The sequence below is a fragment of the Patiria miniata genome, unplaced genomic scaffold (genome assembly GCF_015706575.1).
Source record: "Patiria miniata isolate m_02_andy unplaced genomic scaffold, ASM1570657v1 HiC_scaffold_19, whole genome shotgun sequence".
NCBI lineage: Eukaryota > Metazoa > Echinodermata > Asteroidea > Valvatida > Asterinidae > Patiria > Patiria miniata.
In genome coordinates, this window is record NW_024037057.1 from 7,642,424 (window position 1) to 7,660,029 (window position 17,606).

The 17,606-nt window shown below is 42.1% G+C and overlaps 1 protein-coding gene across 1 annotated transcript; it reads left to right on the forward strand.

Moving 5' to 3' along the window:
• The first annotated feature begins 1,731 nt into the window (after positions 1 to 1,731).
• LOC119725373 lies at positions 1,732 to 17,534 on the forward strand. Its single transcript, XM_038196778.1, has 22 exons — positions 1,732 to 1,853; positions 2,395 to 2,496; positions 2,768 to 3,181; positions 3,482 to 3,595; positions 4,358 to 4,744; positions 4,971 to 5,078; positions 5,704 to 5,826; positions 6,320 to 6,703; positions 7,263 to 7,373; positions 7,712 to 7,825; positions 8,182 to 8,523; positions 10,036 to 10,158; positions 11,201 to 11,551; positions 12,093 to 12,221; positions 12,923 to 13,045; positions 13,223 to 13,343; positions 14,102 to 14,173; positions 14,370 to 14,441; positions 14,604 to 14,675; positions 14,802 to 14,873; positions 15,570 to 15,674; positions 16,107 to 17,534. Exons 1-22 carry the CDS (start codon positions 1,772 to 1,774, stop codon positions 17,335 to 17,337), a joined length of 4,752 nt encoding a protein of 1,583 aa, XP_038052706.1. The 5' UTR covers positions 1,732 to 1,771; the 3' UTR covers positions 17,338 to 17,534.
• The last annotated feature ends 72 nt before the right edge of the window (positions 17,535 to 17,606 follow it).

Below are 17,606 nucleotides of genomic sequence, written 5' to 3' on the forward strand. Positions count from 1 at the left end.
CCCATCAATATGTGATTTGAATTCGTTTTGTTGAAAGAACACTTACTTTTTGTGATCCGTGGACTGAACTTTATAGCGCTGTCAGTTCTGTCTTTTACTGGAAGAACTCTGTTACAAGTTTCTGTTATCAATCATGGTCAATCCTGCTCGTTTCTGTTTCTCTCCGTCAAAGAGAGGCCGCTCTCGCCCTTTAAAATATTTCTCGAGTGCCACACAATTTATCCGAGGTCGACACTTGAATAATCACGACATCTAATAGTTACATGTCATTTGCCTCCCATTTGTCTCTCGTTGCTACCCAACCGCTCATTTAATTGGTTTTACTACGCACTTATTATTCGTCGTTACCAACGAATTCCACTTCATTGCATTTTGTTTTTACGCAAAAAAATAACGCACAGAAAATTGAAGGCCTGGTTTGGCGTTTGCTTTCCGGTTAGTCACGGAAAATGAAAAGGAAAGAGTGATTGTTAAAATATTGCTGCACTTAAAAGTTGAATGGTTTACCCGTTTTAAATTTACGATTTTACGATTCCGGTTTTCTATCTTCCCATATTGTTGAGTTCCCTTTGATTAACAGTATTCTATTGCGCATCTGCAGCAGAAACACCTATCGTCATAATTATCAAAGTGAAATTGTGATGCTTTGATAAATTACCTAATCGATATATTTTCTTTAATTGAAATCCATCCTCACGTTTGAAACTGTACCTATTTTTCTCATGGAATCAAGATAATGTCAATGCCAAACAATCAGTTCAATTTTATTCCATGATTGCAATTATTATTGTATTCACAGTCAACTCAGCAAAATCTGATTTCTTTAATCCTCTATTATAACTTTTGTTCGCCTGCATATTTTTTCGTTGACTCAAAATTGCAGCAAAGTCTACCCAAAAGGTGTACCATCTTTCTTTTGTTTCCTGTGGAAGTTTACACGCAGGTTTGGTTTCTGGGATTCGTCAGGATTCGCCATGTTTATCAGCGCTACGCATCTGCTCTATTTTACCGTCATTCATTCAGTGCAACATCCAATTAAATACCTCCATCGAGTAATCTAAATGCATCAGCCATGCACTCCATCATCCTGGACAGCCACATAAATCAACTCACCTGTTCACCCAATCCCCCATCAAACTCATTAACCAACAAAAAGACATCTACCAAATTATGTACCCCATTTACCGTTTATTTATCAGTTACTTAAAAAAAAGAATAACGGCAGATCAAAATGAAAAAATAGTAGAGCAGCAGAAATTCAAATCCCATAACGAACCCAACTTATGAACTATTGAATAGTCCTCTAAAAATAATACGTTGCTGCGAATTCATGCTCATATAATAGAAACATCGAAATATTTAGCGCATTTCATGTTGTGAAAGAGTTTGCATCAGCCTCAGTGAATTTTCAAACTCACGACAAATTGCAAAAAAAAATCCTAAACCACGTTCTTCTCCAATCATTGATAGGGCTTGAGTGATTGTCTTATTAAAGCAGGATGTTTATATTGTGTAGAACATCGCTTGAAGCCATTTAGTTTGCACTGTCGCCTTGATGTTGAACTAAGTTCGCCCCACTAATGTTTGTAATAAATCACTCCGACCGCCCGGCTCATGTCTGTGATGACTGCTCCATGCAAAGTTACAAACTTGTAATAGCTGTTGCTGTCGCCCGTAGCTCCTTTAATTTCAAGTTGTCCGTATTTGTTTTCTTGCACCTTACAGCTTGATCCTGATCGTCTGTAATACTGGCTGACATCCTAAACCAATAATGTTGACGGGAGTAAACGCGACACTCTTATTCTTCATTCTAGTAATCGTGGGCGCATGTGTCAAGCAAGCTCATTCTCAAGGTAATTGCAATAACTTGGTTAATTTATCCAGACACTGATTGTGAAAACTGACAGTATATTTAATGTTTGAGCCATTAAGGGGAGCTCTGAGGTGGTGCAAAGAGAATGACAAAAACATGTACAACTGTTACAGAGGTCTTTTGTGGCAACTGTAAAATAAAGCTTTCTTATATTTTTGGACGAGATAGTCCAATTTGATGTTAAACGTTACGCTCTGCTTGCAGGACATTTGTGCACTGTAAAACGTTGTTATATTTCGACTGGATGACCACTGAACACCCTTTTAGTTGGTTCGAGTTCATACTGTCTTGATCTTCTTAGTGTAGACGAATATTGTGTGTAGGACATGGGTTGAATGCACAGTTCAAATACTTTATGTTGCATAAAAATCATCATACTATATTCTGTACTCAGTGCACATGCCTTACGGGACTGTATTTACTCTGTGCGCAATATGTTAACTGCATAGATTTTCTTGGTATATTTGTGTAATTTTAATCTCAAGCTGTCAAGTTTCATCTCTGTATTTGGTCATCTATAGGTGATCCTCCAAGCGTTACCTCCGATGGCACTTCCTTATCATCGTACACCATTGGACCAAAAAGCTGTATGAACGGTGAAAATGACTGCCCAATGTACGATGGTAAGGCAAAGCAAACACACAATAAATTTATTAAAATGAACATTAGCGTGAGCTTATCTCTTGAGGGCGCTCTAGGGGTTCAGAAAGTAAAAGGTCACTGTACTTTGATAAATGTGGTCAATCAATATTAACTACGACTCGCACAACATTTGCAACCATATGCTTGAAGTAATATATTAATGTACTAATATTATATCATAATATGGTAGTGCTAGTAAAATAATAAGGTAGTTGTAATGAAGCAATAATATAAATTGGGTTTCACTTATAGGTTACATGAAGTGCGGTGAAACCGACGTTCTACTGAACGACTCGGGACCAGTCTACACAGCGCATGCGCCGCTCCAAACCCTTGCCAACCAATGCTTGGAAAGCCTGTCCTGTCTGTGGCTCATCACTGGTAGCCCCGATATGAACATCTACGTCCAGATTGTAGAGCAGCGCGGGCAGTACGTGTCCAAGGACACCAGCGAAAAAGACGTGGTTACAATTGGCAGAGGTCATGACCCCTCTGACGTCACCAGCAACTTTGCCATCAATGACTTGTACTACGCGAGGCGTCTGGATGACGGCAGGGTCTACATTATCCACGGCAACCTAGCCTGGGTTACCGTCTCTGCGCACGGGATCGGTAACACAGACTGTGTTGGATTCGATTTCAAATTCACACAAAGAAAAGAACCAGGTAAGGGTTCAAGGCCTTAACAATACAAAAAGCCTATTTATTATTTTATGTTCCAAGAAGTACAAAATATGCCCTTTAAGCCTAAAATCTAAGAGGTTCGACTTTGATAGAAGACGGAGTACACAAATAAATGGGTCGGATAAGTATGTTTACAGTGACGTGTCCACCATTGCTATCATTCAATCTATGACGACTCCAAAATCACTCTTTCGCTTCACACATTTACCTTTATCATTATGCCATTGTAAGCAGTCGCCAGCGTTACCGATGTTCAAATCATAGCCTTTTTTATTTTACCAGATTTCTGCGAAGCAGATACAACCATTTGCCACAACTCGTCCATATGTCTGCCGCCCTCAGCCTACTGTGATGCCAATCTGGACTGCCATGCTTTTGTCGACCAGTACAACTGTGGTAAGATTCTTAGTCTCCCATGTAGTACATGGGGTTTGTGTAGTTGGGGCCCCTGTTCCTATAAGGAAACGATATTAAATCTACCTTTAAACTTTGGGACTCACCTAAGAAGATGGCATTGACAACGTGTCCTCAGCTACACAAAAACCATAACAAGGATGTCTAGTAACCACTGGCGTTTTGAAAATAGGTTTCACTACGTGTTGCAAATGCTGTGTCCATGTTACCAACCCGTCTGGGGTAAAAATGCGAGAACATTCTTGTCAGTGTACTACACACGCTGTGCAGAGATAATTGAACGAGATTGAGATTGATCATTCGTGTCATTGGGGTGAATTCAAAACATTCAACATTGACATCACTTATTGTTCCCTGCAGTGGTTTTGTGACCTATCAGCCATCAGAAAGCGATAACATGTCCTTAAAGTCCAACTTCACAGAGAGAATATTAAAACATTTACTAAGAAAACATTTTTAAGACCAGTCTCTTAAACTTTGCTCTCAGGGTGTCAAGTGATGTCCAGGTATGAAACTCTTTCCCTCTGATCTTTCATAAACTGGTTTTATCCTCCTCCAACGATGGGAATTTAGTTGAGAAACTAGGAAACTGCCTTCTTCTTTTCTTGACACTGGAAGTACCAATATCTTGTCGTGATTGGCAATGGAGGATAATACAATCTGTGCAGAACCTGAACTGATGAGTCTTTGGTATTTCCGTAAATGGTGATAATGCTTCTTTGATAATTCCATAACTTCTTCCAGATATGTGTGGAAACACCACCATCCCGCCACTGGTTCCCGGCGTCCCCCACCACTTAAAGTACGCCTCGTCGTGGGTGGAGAAAGACGGCGAGTGGAAACCACCCAACATGGATTGCTTCTGGCTGGTCACGGCGCCCAACGACAGCGTCATCGAGATCAACATCCTGGCAACCAGCAAAATGGGCCCGGCACTGTACTGGGACTCGACGGCAGAGGGCGTGAACGAGGACGCGGCTAAGGCTTTGAGTTCCGGGTCATTAGTCAAAACCACCTACGTGGACGCCACGGGCATTTGGATTTATGCTGACCTGTCGCAAGAAAATGATGCTCCCGCCATGCATGTTGGGACAGTGTATGAACTTCAGCTGACCGCCTACAGAAAACGAGGTCAGTTATTGTTGTACGATTAAACAAAAAATCTAATTATTAGGCAGGATTACCGTGGGGCCTCGTAGCCGAGCGTGGAGCTACGGAGTGGAAGGTTGGCGGTTCGAATCCCAACAAATCGGCATATCACAGCTTGATACCAACCCGAATCATCAATCACATAGCTTACACATTCATGTTAGATCAGGTTCACAAACTGGAATTGTGTTGCCCTTTTTTCCCGAAGAGTGTGGAGTCGACGAGTTTCAGTGTCTGAATCAGGAGTGTCTGGCGGGTACCAGACGATGTGATGGTATTCCGGACTGCAGACTACACGAAGACGAATACGGATGCGGTGAGTAGATAAGCTACATGTATATTCAGAGAACTTAGCGGTTCAGTAAGATTTTCTTTTGATAAACAAAGTCATTATATTCGATGCAATTTATTTTGACAAAGCAAATCGATGTTCTGTTGGGAATGAAATTAAATAAAATGTAAAAGTAAAAGTCTGTCACGAGCCAATATGGCCCGTCAGGCCGGTGTTTATTTCCAGTTTCCTCGGCATAAAACGACTGAGAATATTCCTATTCCCCCTAGATGGGATGCTAGTCCATCGCAGGTTACTCCCTAGCTAATGCCAGTACCTATTTACACTACTGGATGGAGAGAGGCAAGTGGGAGTGAATTGGCTCGCCCAGGACATTATGGCCAGCAGGTGGATTTGAACCCCTGACCCCCTGATCATGAGTCGCAAATCCACCCTAACCTCGCACCCCTTCCCCAATGAAACTAAAGGAAATACATTTTTAAAAAACCAGGACATGCTGCCAATAATTGGGACTCAGTGATTGCTTAGCACAGCTATTCTAAATTAGTAGCAGATACATACACATTGAAATTGCTCGAAGGGAAAGATCTTGATGATCAGTAAAACAAAATATGTTCAATTACTCACAACTATTCCCTCCCTTCGACAGAAGAGAGCTGGTGTGCAGACAGGTACCTTTGTGCAAGCAAGAAGAAGTGTATTCCATCACATTGGGTGTGTGACGGGGAGGGAGACTGCCCATCTGACGATCTATCCGATGAATTGGATTGCGGTGAGTAGAACAGTTGAGTTACCAACGGTAAACGAAGCCAAACTATGAGCTCCTGCGCTACCAAAAGATGACGCCCTTTTACCTAACAACGGCGTCCCTTGGGCGGGACATTTCGCTGGTTGACGCGCACCGCTCCTTGTGTGTGACGCACGTTCACCAGGGGATTTGTTCTATTTACACGCAGTGGCCGCGCTTCGCGGCAAATGAATTGCAGTCAGGCAAGATGGCGTCGGTCGGTCACCCCCAACTGTACTTCCTTTGCCGGTGAGGGGGTGCTTGTGAACGGAGCGGATACCGACGCCTAAGGGCACTTTGCCATTTCCTTCCTGCGACCACGTAAAAGTGCGTTCTTCCCAAGCAAAGCCAACAGTGAGGTCCATGCTAAATTTAGGTACAGGGTTGGGGCTACATTTATGTATTTGGTGTTACTGTTGCTGCTTAAAGCCTGATCACTCCACGTCAACAACAACGTGGTCTCTGCTCTTTTTCCCAGGACGTTGCGGCAACCCTTACATTCGCCTCAGCCCGGAACATCCACTCCTCCTCACTCAACCAATCGACATTACGGTGGACTGCTTGTGGATGATCACGACTTCCACTAACCGTTCACGTATACGTGTGGATATCGTCAACCTGCCCATCAACGAGATCATTCGTGGCGATCCGTTCCTAAAGGCAAAGGTGACTTTCGGCTACGGCGGCCTCCCGTACGTCGGAACAACGGTTGCCCGGATATTGTCTCAATCCCGAGCCTACCCGAAAGTGATGACGTTCGATGGCCCCGAACTATGGATTATTTTGGACATTGTGAATAATGTGATCAGCACGCCCGGTCGCCTGCGGCTCGAGCTGCGTATAACGGAATACGATATGCAAGGTTAGAAATTCTTCCCATAGACCTTTCTTTTGCTACACCAGCTTGGCTAACAATGGCCACCATCATTGCAAAACAAAATGATAATTTATTTTATCAAAATATGTCATAAACCCTTAAAACAACTACATACACTAAATAATTAGCAGACACTACAAACAATGCAGGTACCTCTCTAATGGGAGACTATTGAATCGTTGGTGGCAGCAAACACACCCGTCCTTTTCAATTGTGTTTGCTAAAGCGCGCACACTCAATATGACGCAAACAATGGAAAAAAGCCTGACCGGTGTCTTTGCTGCCACCAACGTCTCAAAAGTCTTCCATTACAACTGATGATGCAAATGTGCCATTTATGGCAAATTCTTTTGCCTTCTATGGTTGAGGTTGAGGACTATGAAACTGACAACCGCAAACAATTAAACGGCTCTCAATAATTGTAATCGAACGAAGACCTTCTGTATATCAGTTATTACTTGTTGTGATTATTTTACGATATTTTGGAAGCGTTGCCGAACAAAGGGTTATTGAACATATTTTCTGTGATTTTGTTTGAAAACAGATTGCAGGGAAAACATGTTTTCTTGCTCGTCCGGTATTCTGTGCATTGATAAAAGCAAAGTTTGCGACGGGAATGTCGACTGCCCAGAATCAGATGATGAATTCAACTGCGGTAAGATTTGTTATGTATAATTAATTTTACAAATACATTTCATTGTTCAAATTACAAACAATCCAAACAATTGTTGATCTGAACGAAGAAAAATTGAGAAAATGATTAACTATTACCAAGAAATGTGTACCAGAAATTTCGAATCGCATTATTTATGAAACTATATCCAAATTCTCCATGATTCACATTAATCCCAACTGTTCATACCGTTTTTCAGCTTTGATTTTTTTGGGGTTTGTTTTCAATATTGACAACAAACATCAACTTTACTGTATATTGCATCGCAATAAATTGACGTTTTGCGATGTGATACTTCTTTCCCCTTTCAAATTTTCAAGGTACATGTGGAGAGTCGGAATACAGATGCAGGAAGAGTGGCGAATGTGTTGACTCCTCGAAGATGTGTGATGGAGACTACGCCTGCATCGACCGATCTGACGACGGGAACTGTGGTAAAATCGGCTTTAATTTGTTGTCAAAAAGCTTTATAAATCCATCCCAAACATTTTAAAGACTCTTGATGGGAAAACATTTTCCGCAATGAAGGAAGATCTAACAGAGTTTACCCGTTACCAATCATGTTCTGAGCACTAATAGTACAAATTCTAGAGGAATAGAGGTATCTAATATTGAATTTGCATTACAAATTTGTCTTGGGGTTATTTTTTTTTTTTTTTTGAGCCAATGCGAGTTGCCTACCAAATGATAGATACTTTTTTTAGGTGAGACATTTTTGGGAGTCGGTCCAGTTTGAAATTAGTACTAAGTGCTAAACGAGTGCCACGCCCTTGTCTTCATTATTTTGTAGAACCCTGTGGCAATACCATCATCGATCTATCACCGCGTCCCCAGACTCTAACCTCAGTCGGGTACCCAGAGCCCTACCAACCCAACAAGCACTGCATCTGGTTCGTCCACGCGGACCCAGGCTACGACATATTGGTCGTGTTCCTGGACTTCGTCTCCGAAGAATTCTTCGATCACCTGTACGTGGGCAACGGGACCCACCCGGAGCCGCTGGCCAAATTCTCGGGTCCGCGGGCGCCGGCGAGGGTATCGCTTTACTCCGAGGATATCTGGCTGTCGTTTTGGTCGGACTACATTTACCAGTATCGAGGTTTTAACCTCAGTCTGGAGCTGGTAGAAATGGGTGAGTTTGCTTCTGCATTCAATAGGGGACTTTGAGAAATAGAGGACAATAGGGTCCCCAATTCCCGAGAGGTCCCCAATTTGGATTCGTGTACAAAACATATGGGAGGTCTTCCTAAAAACTTAAAGCACAAACAAAAGAGGGACACAACAGAATTTAAAATGATAACTAAATGTATGGATGACTGGTCATGCTATTTAATGCATCACAGCCCAACAGCAGATGTGAGCTGTTACAGGATTATATGAAAGAATTACAGGAACGAAACAGACACCGAATCCCATTCAGTACAAGGTTATATAACCATGGAAATGCAAATTTTAAGTACAATGGAAAAGGCAATGAAGCCTGTACACAACACATACACACGTACACGCATGGGTGTACAGCTTCATTGATAGTTGTGCCTGCAAAGACAGTAGCCACGTTGTGCGTGACAGAATCTAGCCCCATAAATGTGGCCAATTTACTGGACTACTGAAACATCTGAAAAAGGCAGCACTTTCTGGTTAGCCTTATAAAGAGGGTGAGTATGCTTCTAAATCAAAAATATACTACAAACTAAGCCTAAATATGAAAATCAAAATTTGACAAAGTTCGACATGTTTTTGTACATGGTGGAAGTGTGGCCTTTATTTACGGAGGTATTCCAGTAAATTGGCCACATTTATGGGGCTAGACAGAATCAAACAAAAAGAAGTTATTACAGCATCAGCATCACCGGGTTAGGAGTCATTAAGCAGTTAACAAGGTGTAGATTTATAACTTGCAGCAAAGTGAGGTGAATGCTTAGAAATATTAAGTCTAATGAATCGAATGCATTAAGTATGAGATTAAAGTGAATGATGATTATAGGTGAAATGAAATGATATGAATAAAACAAACGACAATAATTACTTGATTTAAACCGTTTGGGTTGGTCTTTAAAATTGCCATCTGGTGTTTTCTAACTATCGGGGTCAGATTTAATTTATTTTTAATTCATTACTATATAGTAAAAGTTCGGAAAGATTCCCATATCTAGTCTGGCCATCAGTAATTTTCCCCTTAAATGACCTATCAGCCATCAGAAATATGGGAATTTTCCACAAGTTCATTTGTTAAGAATTATACAATAGTGAAAAGGACTCCTTAACCCAAAACTCATGCTCTAATTCAAATGTACTTATTAAATCAACAAGAAAGACATACATATTATAGCTGATGTGAAACAATAACGAGTACTATTCTCTACACATTAATCACCGCTTCGCGGTTCTTATACCCGAAAACAGTTATAAAATGCTCGTTAATGAGTGAGATACTTCTGGTGAAAAAATGAAGCGATCTATATTTTCGAAATTATTTTAAAAAAAGAAGAATAATCTTCTTTCTCCATATAGATTTAATGTTTGTCTCATTCTCCACAAAGATTCAAAGATTTTCTGTTGGTAATCTTTCGTAACAATGCCTCTGATGAAGCATCCGAATTCATGGTTTTTGTTTGTTTTCGTTTGTACTTTCGTTCCTCAGTTTCTTGCTTGGAAGGCGAGGTAGCCTGCAATGGCACCGCCTTGTTGGTCTGTATCAAGGAAGAGGTGGTCTGCGATGGCAGAGGCGACTGCCCCGACGCCACGGACGAAGAGTACTGCGAAGGTCAGTCCAAAATGAAACCTGTTACACTGTAAAAAGGTTGGATAAAACACTGTTGGGCGATGTAATTTACCCAGCATTGGTATGAAATTACCTCATATTAGGTTGCATTGGGTAAAAACTATCAAACCATTGGGAAGAATTTGCCCAAGAGTGTAGGCAGTTGATGATTCGACCAGCATTGGTCGAATTTTCAACCCATTTTGCCCAACTTTTTTACAGTGTAACCGCTTAATTGACAGTAAATCAAACACATTTGTGCATAGATTTGAATATTGACCGTTGGTTTGGTTAAAGATATATCGGCATAATGAGGAAGAATACATTCAAGGAAGCACGCGTTCCTTAAACCCTTTATTTGTCACAGACTTTCTTCAGTTGTTCCTTGTGATTTTCTCTCCAACGAGAAGCAGGATACGGAACATTCTTTACCAACATTAGCTCTTTTTGAAAAACAAAGCATCATTTTGATAATGGGTGGTAAATGTCAATTTAAGCCCCAATTACTCCGTTCATCGCACACAAGTGTGTAAACACCATCAATTGTGGACCCCAAAGGCCCCTCTTTTTTCCAACTTTCATTCGGGAGGTAACACACTGAGTATACAGTGTTTATACGTCGGTGAAGGGCAAACCTTAATTGTTGGATGTTTAGGAAGACCGTCAATATGTTTTGTACACGATCGTCAATCGTGGACCTTGTGGACCATATTGTGGGAATTGTGGACCATATCTTCTTCCAATGTTCCACGTCCCCTATTGGATACAAACCCATACACAGTTGCACGCATTGAACCCACATTCAATAGACCCTAATGTTAGTTACTACTGTTATGGAGTGGCATTATGTGGCCTCCGTATCCCCATTGTACGATGTGATTACGGGCCATTAATAAACCACTTTCAGTGAATGCTACACTTGAGTCCTGCTGTTTTTAGAACAACTACGGGGCCAGGTAATTTTCACCGCTATTAGAGTAACCTCTAATAAATGTTGATTGTAATGTCAAGAATCAAACATTTGTAGTGTATTTTGTCACATCAGATATTTGTGGTGAGACTCTTATCGACCTGTCAGGGAAATCCGAGTACCAGCTCTACTCGACTCTGTACGAGCGAGGCGCCTACCCCGACAAAGCCACCTGCGTCTGGCACTTCCGCACGGACGCAAGACGCGAGAAGATCAGACTCGACATCCAGTCCTTTCATCTGGAGCAGAACTTCGACTTTCTGCACCTTGGGGTCGGAAACGACAGCCGCGAGGGACTGGTCGCGAGTCTGACCGGGACCACCGAGATAGCCGGGGTGTGGTTCGAGAGCAGCGAGATTTGGCTGAAGTTCGAGACCGACTCTAGCGTGTCTGAGGCCGGTTTCCACATCACCTTAGTAGCTGTTGGTGAGCCTTAAAGACTATATCTTCAAGTATAAAAACTGATTCAATTTGCAACATCCAAAGTGAAAGCACAGTGGTTTAACCGTGAGATGAACCTTCTATCTTTAGTATCGATAGACCTACCTTGGATTGAACATTATGCTATATAGTTTGTTGGTTTTCCAATTCAGTCCATAAGTTACCGATCATAGTATTCTTCATATATAAGGTGAATGACTTTTACACAGGAGTTGAGCGCAGACAATTCCTTCAACCCGCAAAGGTAACCGCTGATTAGTCGTTATAATAATTGCAAAATTAGGTGGCCAATAGCCATTCTAAACATCAACTAAGGGTTAATTAACTAAAAGGCAGGTTGCCTCAAAAAGCGTTAGCTGCGATGGGCCAATATTATGGTTCACTGAATAGTTAATAGATTGTGACGTAAAAAATATGTAAATCGAGATGTAATTACATCTCTCTACTAGGAACGTCCTCTTTCTCAGCTAACTTTGGTCGAAAGTCCACATCTCTGTTTTGTTATTTCCCGCACTTTTTGTTGCAGATAAAGCTGAGCTTACTTCGTGCCGTTCTAGTTGCTCGCACTTTGAGGACACGACGCTGTGCCTGCTTCCCCACGCGTACTGCGACGGCATTTCCGATTGCATGGATTCCAGTGACGAAACCAATTGCGGTACGTAGCAGTAATATCAAGTGGACGGTCAGCCCAACTGGGGAAAAATGTAAAAAATATCTGATTGGACAGGTCAGTCATACGTCATCCAGTCTTAAATCAAGGTGGTTACCTGATAGTGACGAAGACATTTTAAGATCAATGCTTTGTCCAGTTTCTTGCTTTGGCATTACTCATCATTTGGTTTATGATCCGCTTGTGAATTGACTTGTGACTGACTTGTGATTTGATTACGGTGATTCAGCTTGTGGTTTGACTTGTGATTTAACTTGTGATTTGACTGGTGATTTGACTTGTGAATGTCTTGTGATGTGACATGTGATTTAACTCGTAATTGGCATGGGATTTGACTTGTGACTGACTTGTGAGTTGATGACCATGATTTAGCTTGTGATTTGACTTGTGATTGGACTTGTGACTTGATCTGTGATTGCCTTGTGATTTGACTTGGGATTGACTTGAAATTTGAGCTGTGATCGCCTTGTGATTTGATTTCGGTGATTTAACTTGTGGTTGACATTTGATTTGACTTGTCTTTTGGCTCGTGGCTCAACTTGTGATGGACTCGTTACTCGACTTGTGATTGACCCATAGCTCAACTTGTGCAAAGCTTTAACCATTCTCGTTAGAAGCCTATTTAAGCCACCCCACCCTTCAATTGTTTTTTTTAATCTAAATATATTGTGCCTCGTGACCAATAGTCAGTTTGAACTGTAGCTTGGACCTGTACGTGTGCTTGGGGAAGCAACAATGCCTTCTTTGGGAGTCGGTATGCGATGGTCGGAAAGATTGCCACCTATACCACGACGATGAGAAAAACTGCGGTAAGTCTTCCTATTGGTTCAGCATTACGTTCTTTGAATTCAATCTGACAATTTTAAATTTCCACCGCTGTTTCTAATGTTTCTGCTTTGAAGAATAATCTTTACCAGCAGATATCTAAATATCTGCTTGAATTTTCCTAAATAATTTGAAACAAATTGTTGATTCGTTCTCCACAGATGTGCACGGCTGCCCCAAGGGTTGTAATTGCTTCATATACGAAGAGGGGCTGAATGTTAAATGTAGTCACGGTTGGAGCTCCGCAACTACAGCTCAACTGGCTAAAATAACAGACGCATTGTAAGTATTCGGTTCGAAAGGAAATATAGGCTGACAAGAGTTACTATGGTTACACATCGAGTAATCAGGAAAAACTGTGTGTATTAACTATAGACTGTGTTAATCCCGTAACTTAATTCGCAGACATTATCGATATGGCACAATGCATGCCCACGGACATTTATGTCGTGCTTTGTTTTTATTCGACGTGCGGGCCCATTTCTCGCAAGTTATTAATAATTCCGGAGTCTTCTATAGCGCACGTATCTACCAACAATTATCTACCCAAGGCGCTGGTAATTATGTCTACATGTATGTTTAAAGACAGGTAAATGAAGTTGATGAGAAATGTGAGACCCATTATGTAGCACCTTTATAGGGGTTTATAAGGTGCTGCGGCGCATACTGCAGCCACTGCCAGAAACACCGGGGCAAACCCCTTCTCTTTAAGCGATAAGGGGTTCTTTCACGTGCATTACACAACACACGGGACCTACGGCTTTACGTCCAATCCGAAGGACGAAGGAATAATGGTAAAGTGCCTTGCTCAAGAGCACAAGGACCATTTTTTCCCGTCAGGATTCGAACCCACGTACATAACACAGTATTGGTGGGAAGATTATGGACATTATGAATTTGTATTCTATGGAACAACACTTGACAATTTACAAATTACTTTTCTGTTGAAGCTGCATGTTCTGAAGGAAAGTTTACTCAAATGCTTAGAATTCAACCTGTCAAAATATCCAGCAATATATTTTTTTCCGGGTAATTTGCAGAGCCTTGACTGGCGCCAATATGAGCACACTGGAGGCGGGACTTTTTAAGAGACTCGGGTCGCTACGCACTCTGTAAGTATAACGATGGATATAATTAATTGATGAATAATTGTGTGTCAGTTCGAAGTTTGTTCGTCTATACCCCAAGTTGATAAGATAATTGTCTTAAGAACCCAATCCAATTGTAAATCTGAAACAAGAATGTCGATTAATATCAATGCTTAAACTCGATACTGAAACTTCATATTTTTTATTGATTTTATTCTAGGTATTTACGGGGCAACAACATCACCAATATCCACATGGATGCCTTTTCAGGCTTGAGGAACCTTACGTCTTTGTGAGTATATCGAATAATAATACAACATCTGCTTTTCTATTCAATACTGTGTAAGATTGTTTATTTCAAATATTGAACAGATGGCTATACAGTTCTCGGTATTCAAGTAAAAGAAGGTGTTGCTTCGTTTCAATCAGAAATATCTTGTTGTGTTTCATTCAGGGACATCTCTGAAAACAACATTTTCGAACTGGCAGGGGGAATGTTCCGCGATTTACCTCTGCTGACATTTCTGTAAGTAACTGCACTTCAGTAATAATTGTAAAATGCATCCCATTTCCTGAAGCCTTGCAGAAGGTGACGTTTAAGTCACGGGGCTATAAAATGCGCAATTTATATGTTTTTATGTTTTGTTATTAGGGGAATGCATTCAGTACCAATGCAATACATAAGAAACAACGCATTCGATGGATTGACACGGCTGAAGCAACTGTAAGTGCATTTATGTTTTGTTTAAAATGTACAAGTCTGAGAGAATTGTAGCTTAACAATGTCGTCAAGTTTCAATTTTGTTTTAACCCTTTGAGCTTCAAGCCCAAAAACTTTACGCGGAATGGCCACGGGGAGAATTTTATCACCACACGTGTTTCTAGGTCAATAACCCCCGCATGCCTGTACATGCACAAGATATAGGTCATTCACATCATCAGGGATTGTTTACAACTTGTCTGAGCTCTGGGCGGCACAAGGGGTTGACACAAAGAGATCGGCGGCACAAAAGGTTTGGCCGCCATTTTCTCCAAGTACTGCACGAAGGCATGAGCCGCCATCTTGGCCTCTGTCTTTCAACACTCCTTACTCCAGAGTGGCTAGGGTCTGGCCAATGGGAGTCTACAGGCTTGTGGTGTATAGTAGGGGTGAGGATTACATGGAAGCTTGGCCTAATTGGCCCATTGAAAAAAATTATGCCCATATTTGGAAAATGTGGAGAATTTTATCGTCCGCTCGCTGCGCGAAGGGTCATTGCTATAGTAGTAATAACAGAATTTTAAAAAGGAATATCAAAGACAAAATGGTAGGACGCTATTCAATGTGACAACAATGACACAAACTGTGAATGTCTGCGAGTGAATGACGTTTATTATTGAACAATTGATTAATTCTTGAAATGATCGTTGTCAATTGCAGGGTGCTGATGCGTGGCAATGGTAACTCCAGTGGGTCGAGTCCATACGGCGAAGCAACTTTAATAGAAGGCGGGGCACTCGGTGATCTTCATTCCCTCCAAAAACTGTAAGCGTTCGTAATGGTGGACAAAACGTGTTTTGGTAAAACTCGCATTGGTTTGGTAGAACACGCAACCGGCACGATTTTATGTGATTTATGATCTGACCATGAAGTCGAGTACATCACAAGTCCCTGCAAATCCTCCAATCCCACTTCAACTCACGGATATTAAGTTGTTTTGAATTATTGTTCACTTGTGACAGGACTTGATTGTGATTTACTTGTGACGGGGCTCGCAATTTTCTGGTGACTAGATTTGTGATTTACTTGTGACTGGGCTTGTGATGGATTCAACTTCATGTCTAGATATGACGGTGGAAACATATACCTATCTACCTTTAAAGAAAAGGTACAACGATTTTAGAATAAGTTGTTAGTTCCTTTTCCTGCAATCATCAAGTGTGACTGAGGATGAACCTTTATTTTCCCATACATTAGGTACGTAGACGACCATCGCCTGTGTTGTAACTTCAGGTCACTGCTTCCAGATGACGAACGCTGCATCAACACCCAGCTTGAGTCACCGCTGTTCAACTGCGGCCGGCTGATGCCCAACACTGTCCTGCAGGCCTTCATGTGGATCCTGGGCTTTAGCGCCCTCATCGGCAACCTGGTGGTCATCGCCTGGCGGATTCGGGAGGACAGCGGCAAGGGCAGCAAGTACGTGCACTCGTTTCTGGTGCTGAACCTGGCCATGTCCGATTTCCTGATGGGCGTGTACATGGTGATCATCGCCACCGTCGACGTCATCAAGAAAGAGGAGTACTACCTGGTGGCTACGGAGTGGAGGAACAGCGCCCTCTGTAAGGCAGGAGGAGTCATGTCAGTTCTGTCCTCGGAAGCCTCCGTGTTTTTCATCACCCTGATCAGCGTGGATCGCTACCTGTGCATCGTCCATCCGTTCAGCCGAGTGCGCCTCAAAGAAAAGTCAGTCTGGGTATCCGTAGCCTCGATTTGGGTGGTTTCCTTGCTAGCCAGCCTCGTTCCAACAATCCTAGTAACCAAAGACTCCGACGTCTACGGTTTGTCCGATGTGTGTATTGGTTTGCCTTTGCTCACCAGACCCGTAGACTTTAGATTTGACCAAGCCGATATCGGAGACGCTTTGGGCAACGATACCTATTTGGTACCTCAGCCCATCGGTAGTAGGCCAAGCTGGTCCTACTCCATTGTGCTTTTTCTGGGAGTCAATCTCATCTGCTTTCTCTTGGTCACCGTGTGCTACGCCGCCATCTTCAGCAAGGTCAAGAGGTCAATCCGACGCGTGAAACGCCGCCACGCGCCCAAGGAAGAAGAGGTCAAGATGGCGATTAAAATGGCCGTCATCGTGGGCTCCGATTTCCTCTGCTGGATGCCTGTCATTATTCTTGGCATCCTGTCCCAGACCAGTGTGATTCAGATCCAGCCGGATGTCTACGCCTGGCTGGTAGTCTTTGTCCTGCCAATTAATTCCTCCCTCAACCCATACCTCTACACGATCGTCACAGCAATCAGTCGTAGACGCCAGGACCAACAGGCTTCCAAGAAGAACTCACAGAAGCCTAAAATAGCTATCTTCCCCGCCCTGCCTCTCCTGGATCACAAGCAAGACTATAACCAGTGGACGGCACCCAGTCCCAGCCCCACTGCTTCGCCCAACAGCTCAATGAACTTGATAAAACAAAACTAAAATTATCTTGGACCATTTTATCATTGACTTTTAATGTCACTGTCATTACACCGTGTAAATATCTAACTTTTACCAGAAGCTTATTTTGTGAATTAATAAATGGAAGGTTCGACAACCATTACAGTTTTTAAATTGTGCAATGAGTGTAGATCGGAAGCAGCTCTTTGTCATCATAAAAAAATAATCCCTAATTGGACCTCTACTACAACTTTCATGTTAATTCGCATTAAATGGAACTTCAGCCCGAATGTCGTCTGGCCATGCGCCAA

What these genes read in the sequence shown, in the direction of transcription:
- LOC119725373 (XM_038196778.1), top strand. Translation starts at nt 1,772, where the DNA reads ATGTTGACGGGAGTAAACGCGACACTCTTATTCTTCATTCTAGTAATC. An exon ending in CAAGCAAGCTCATTCTCAAG is followed by an intron (nt 1,854 to 2,394) that starts GTAATTGCAATA and finishes GGTCATCTATAG; the next exon opens with GTGATCCTCCAAGCGTTACC. An exon ending in GCTAAAATAACAGACGCATT is followed by an intron (nt 13,344 to 14,101) that starts GTAAGTATTCGG and finishes GGTAATTTGCAG; the next exon opens with AGCCTTGACTGGCGCCAATA.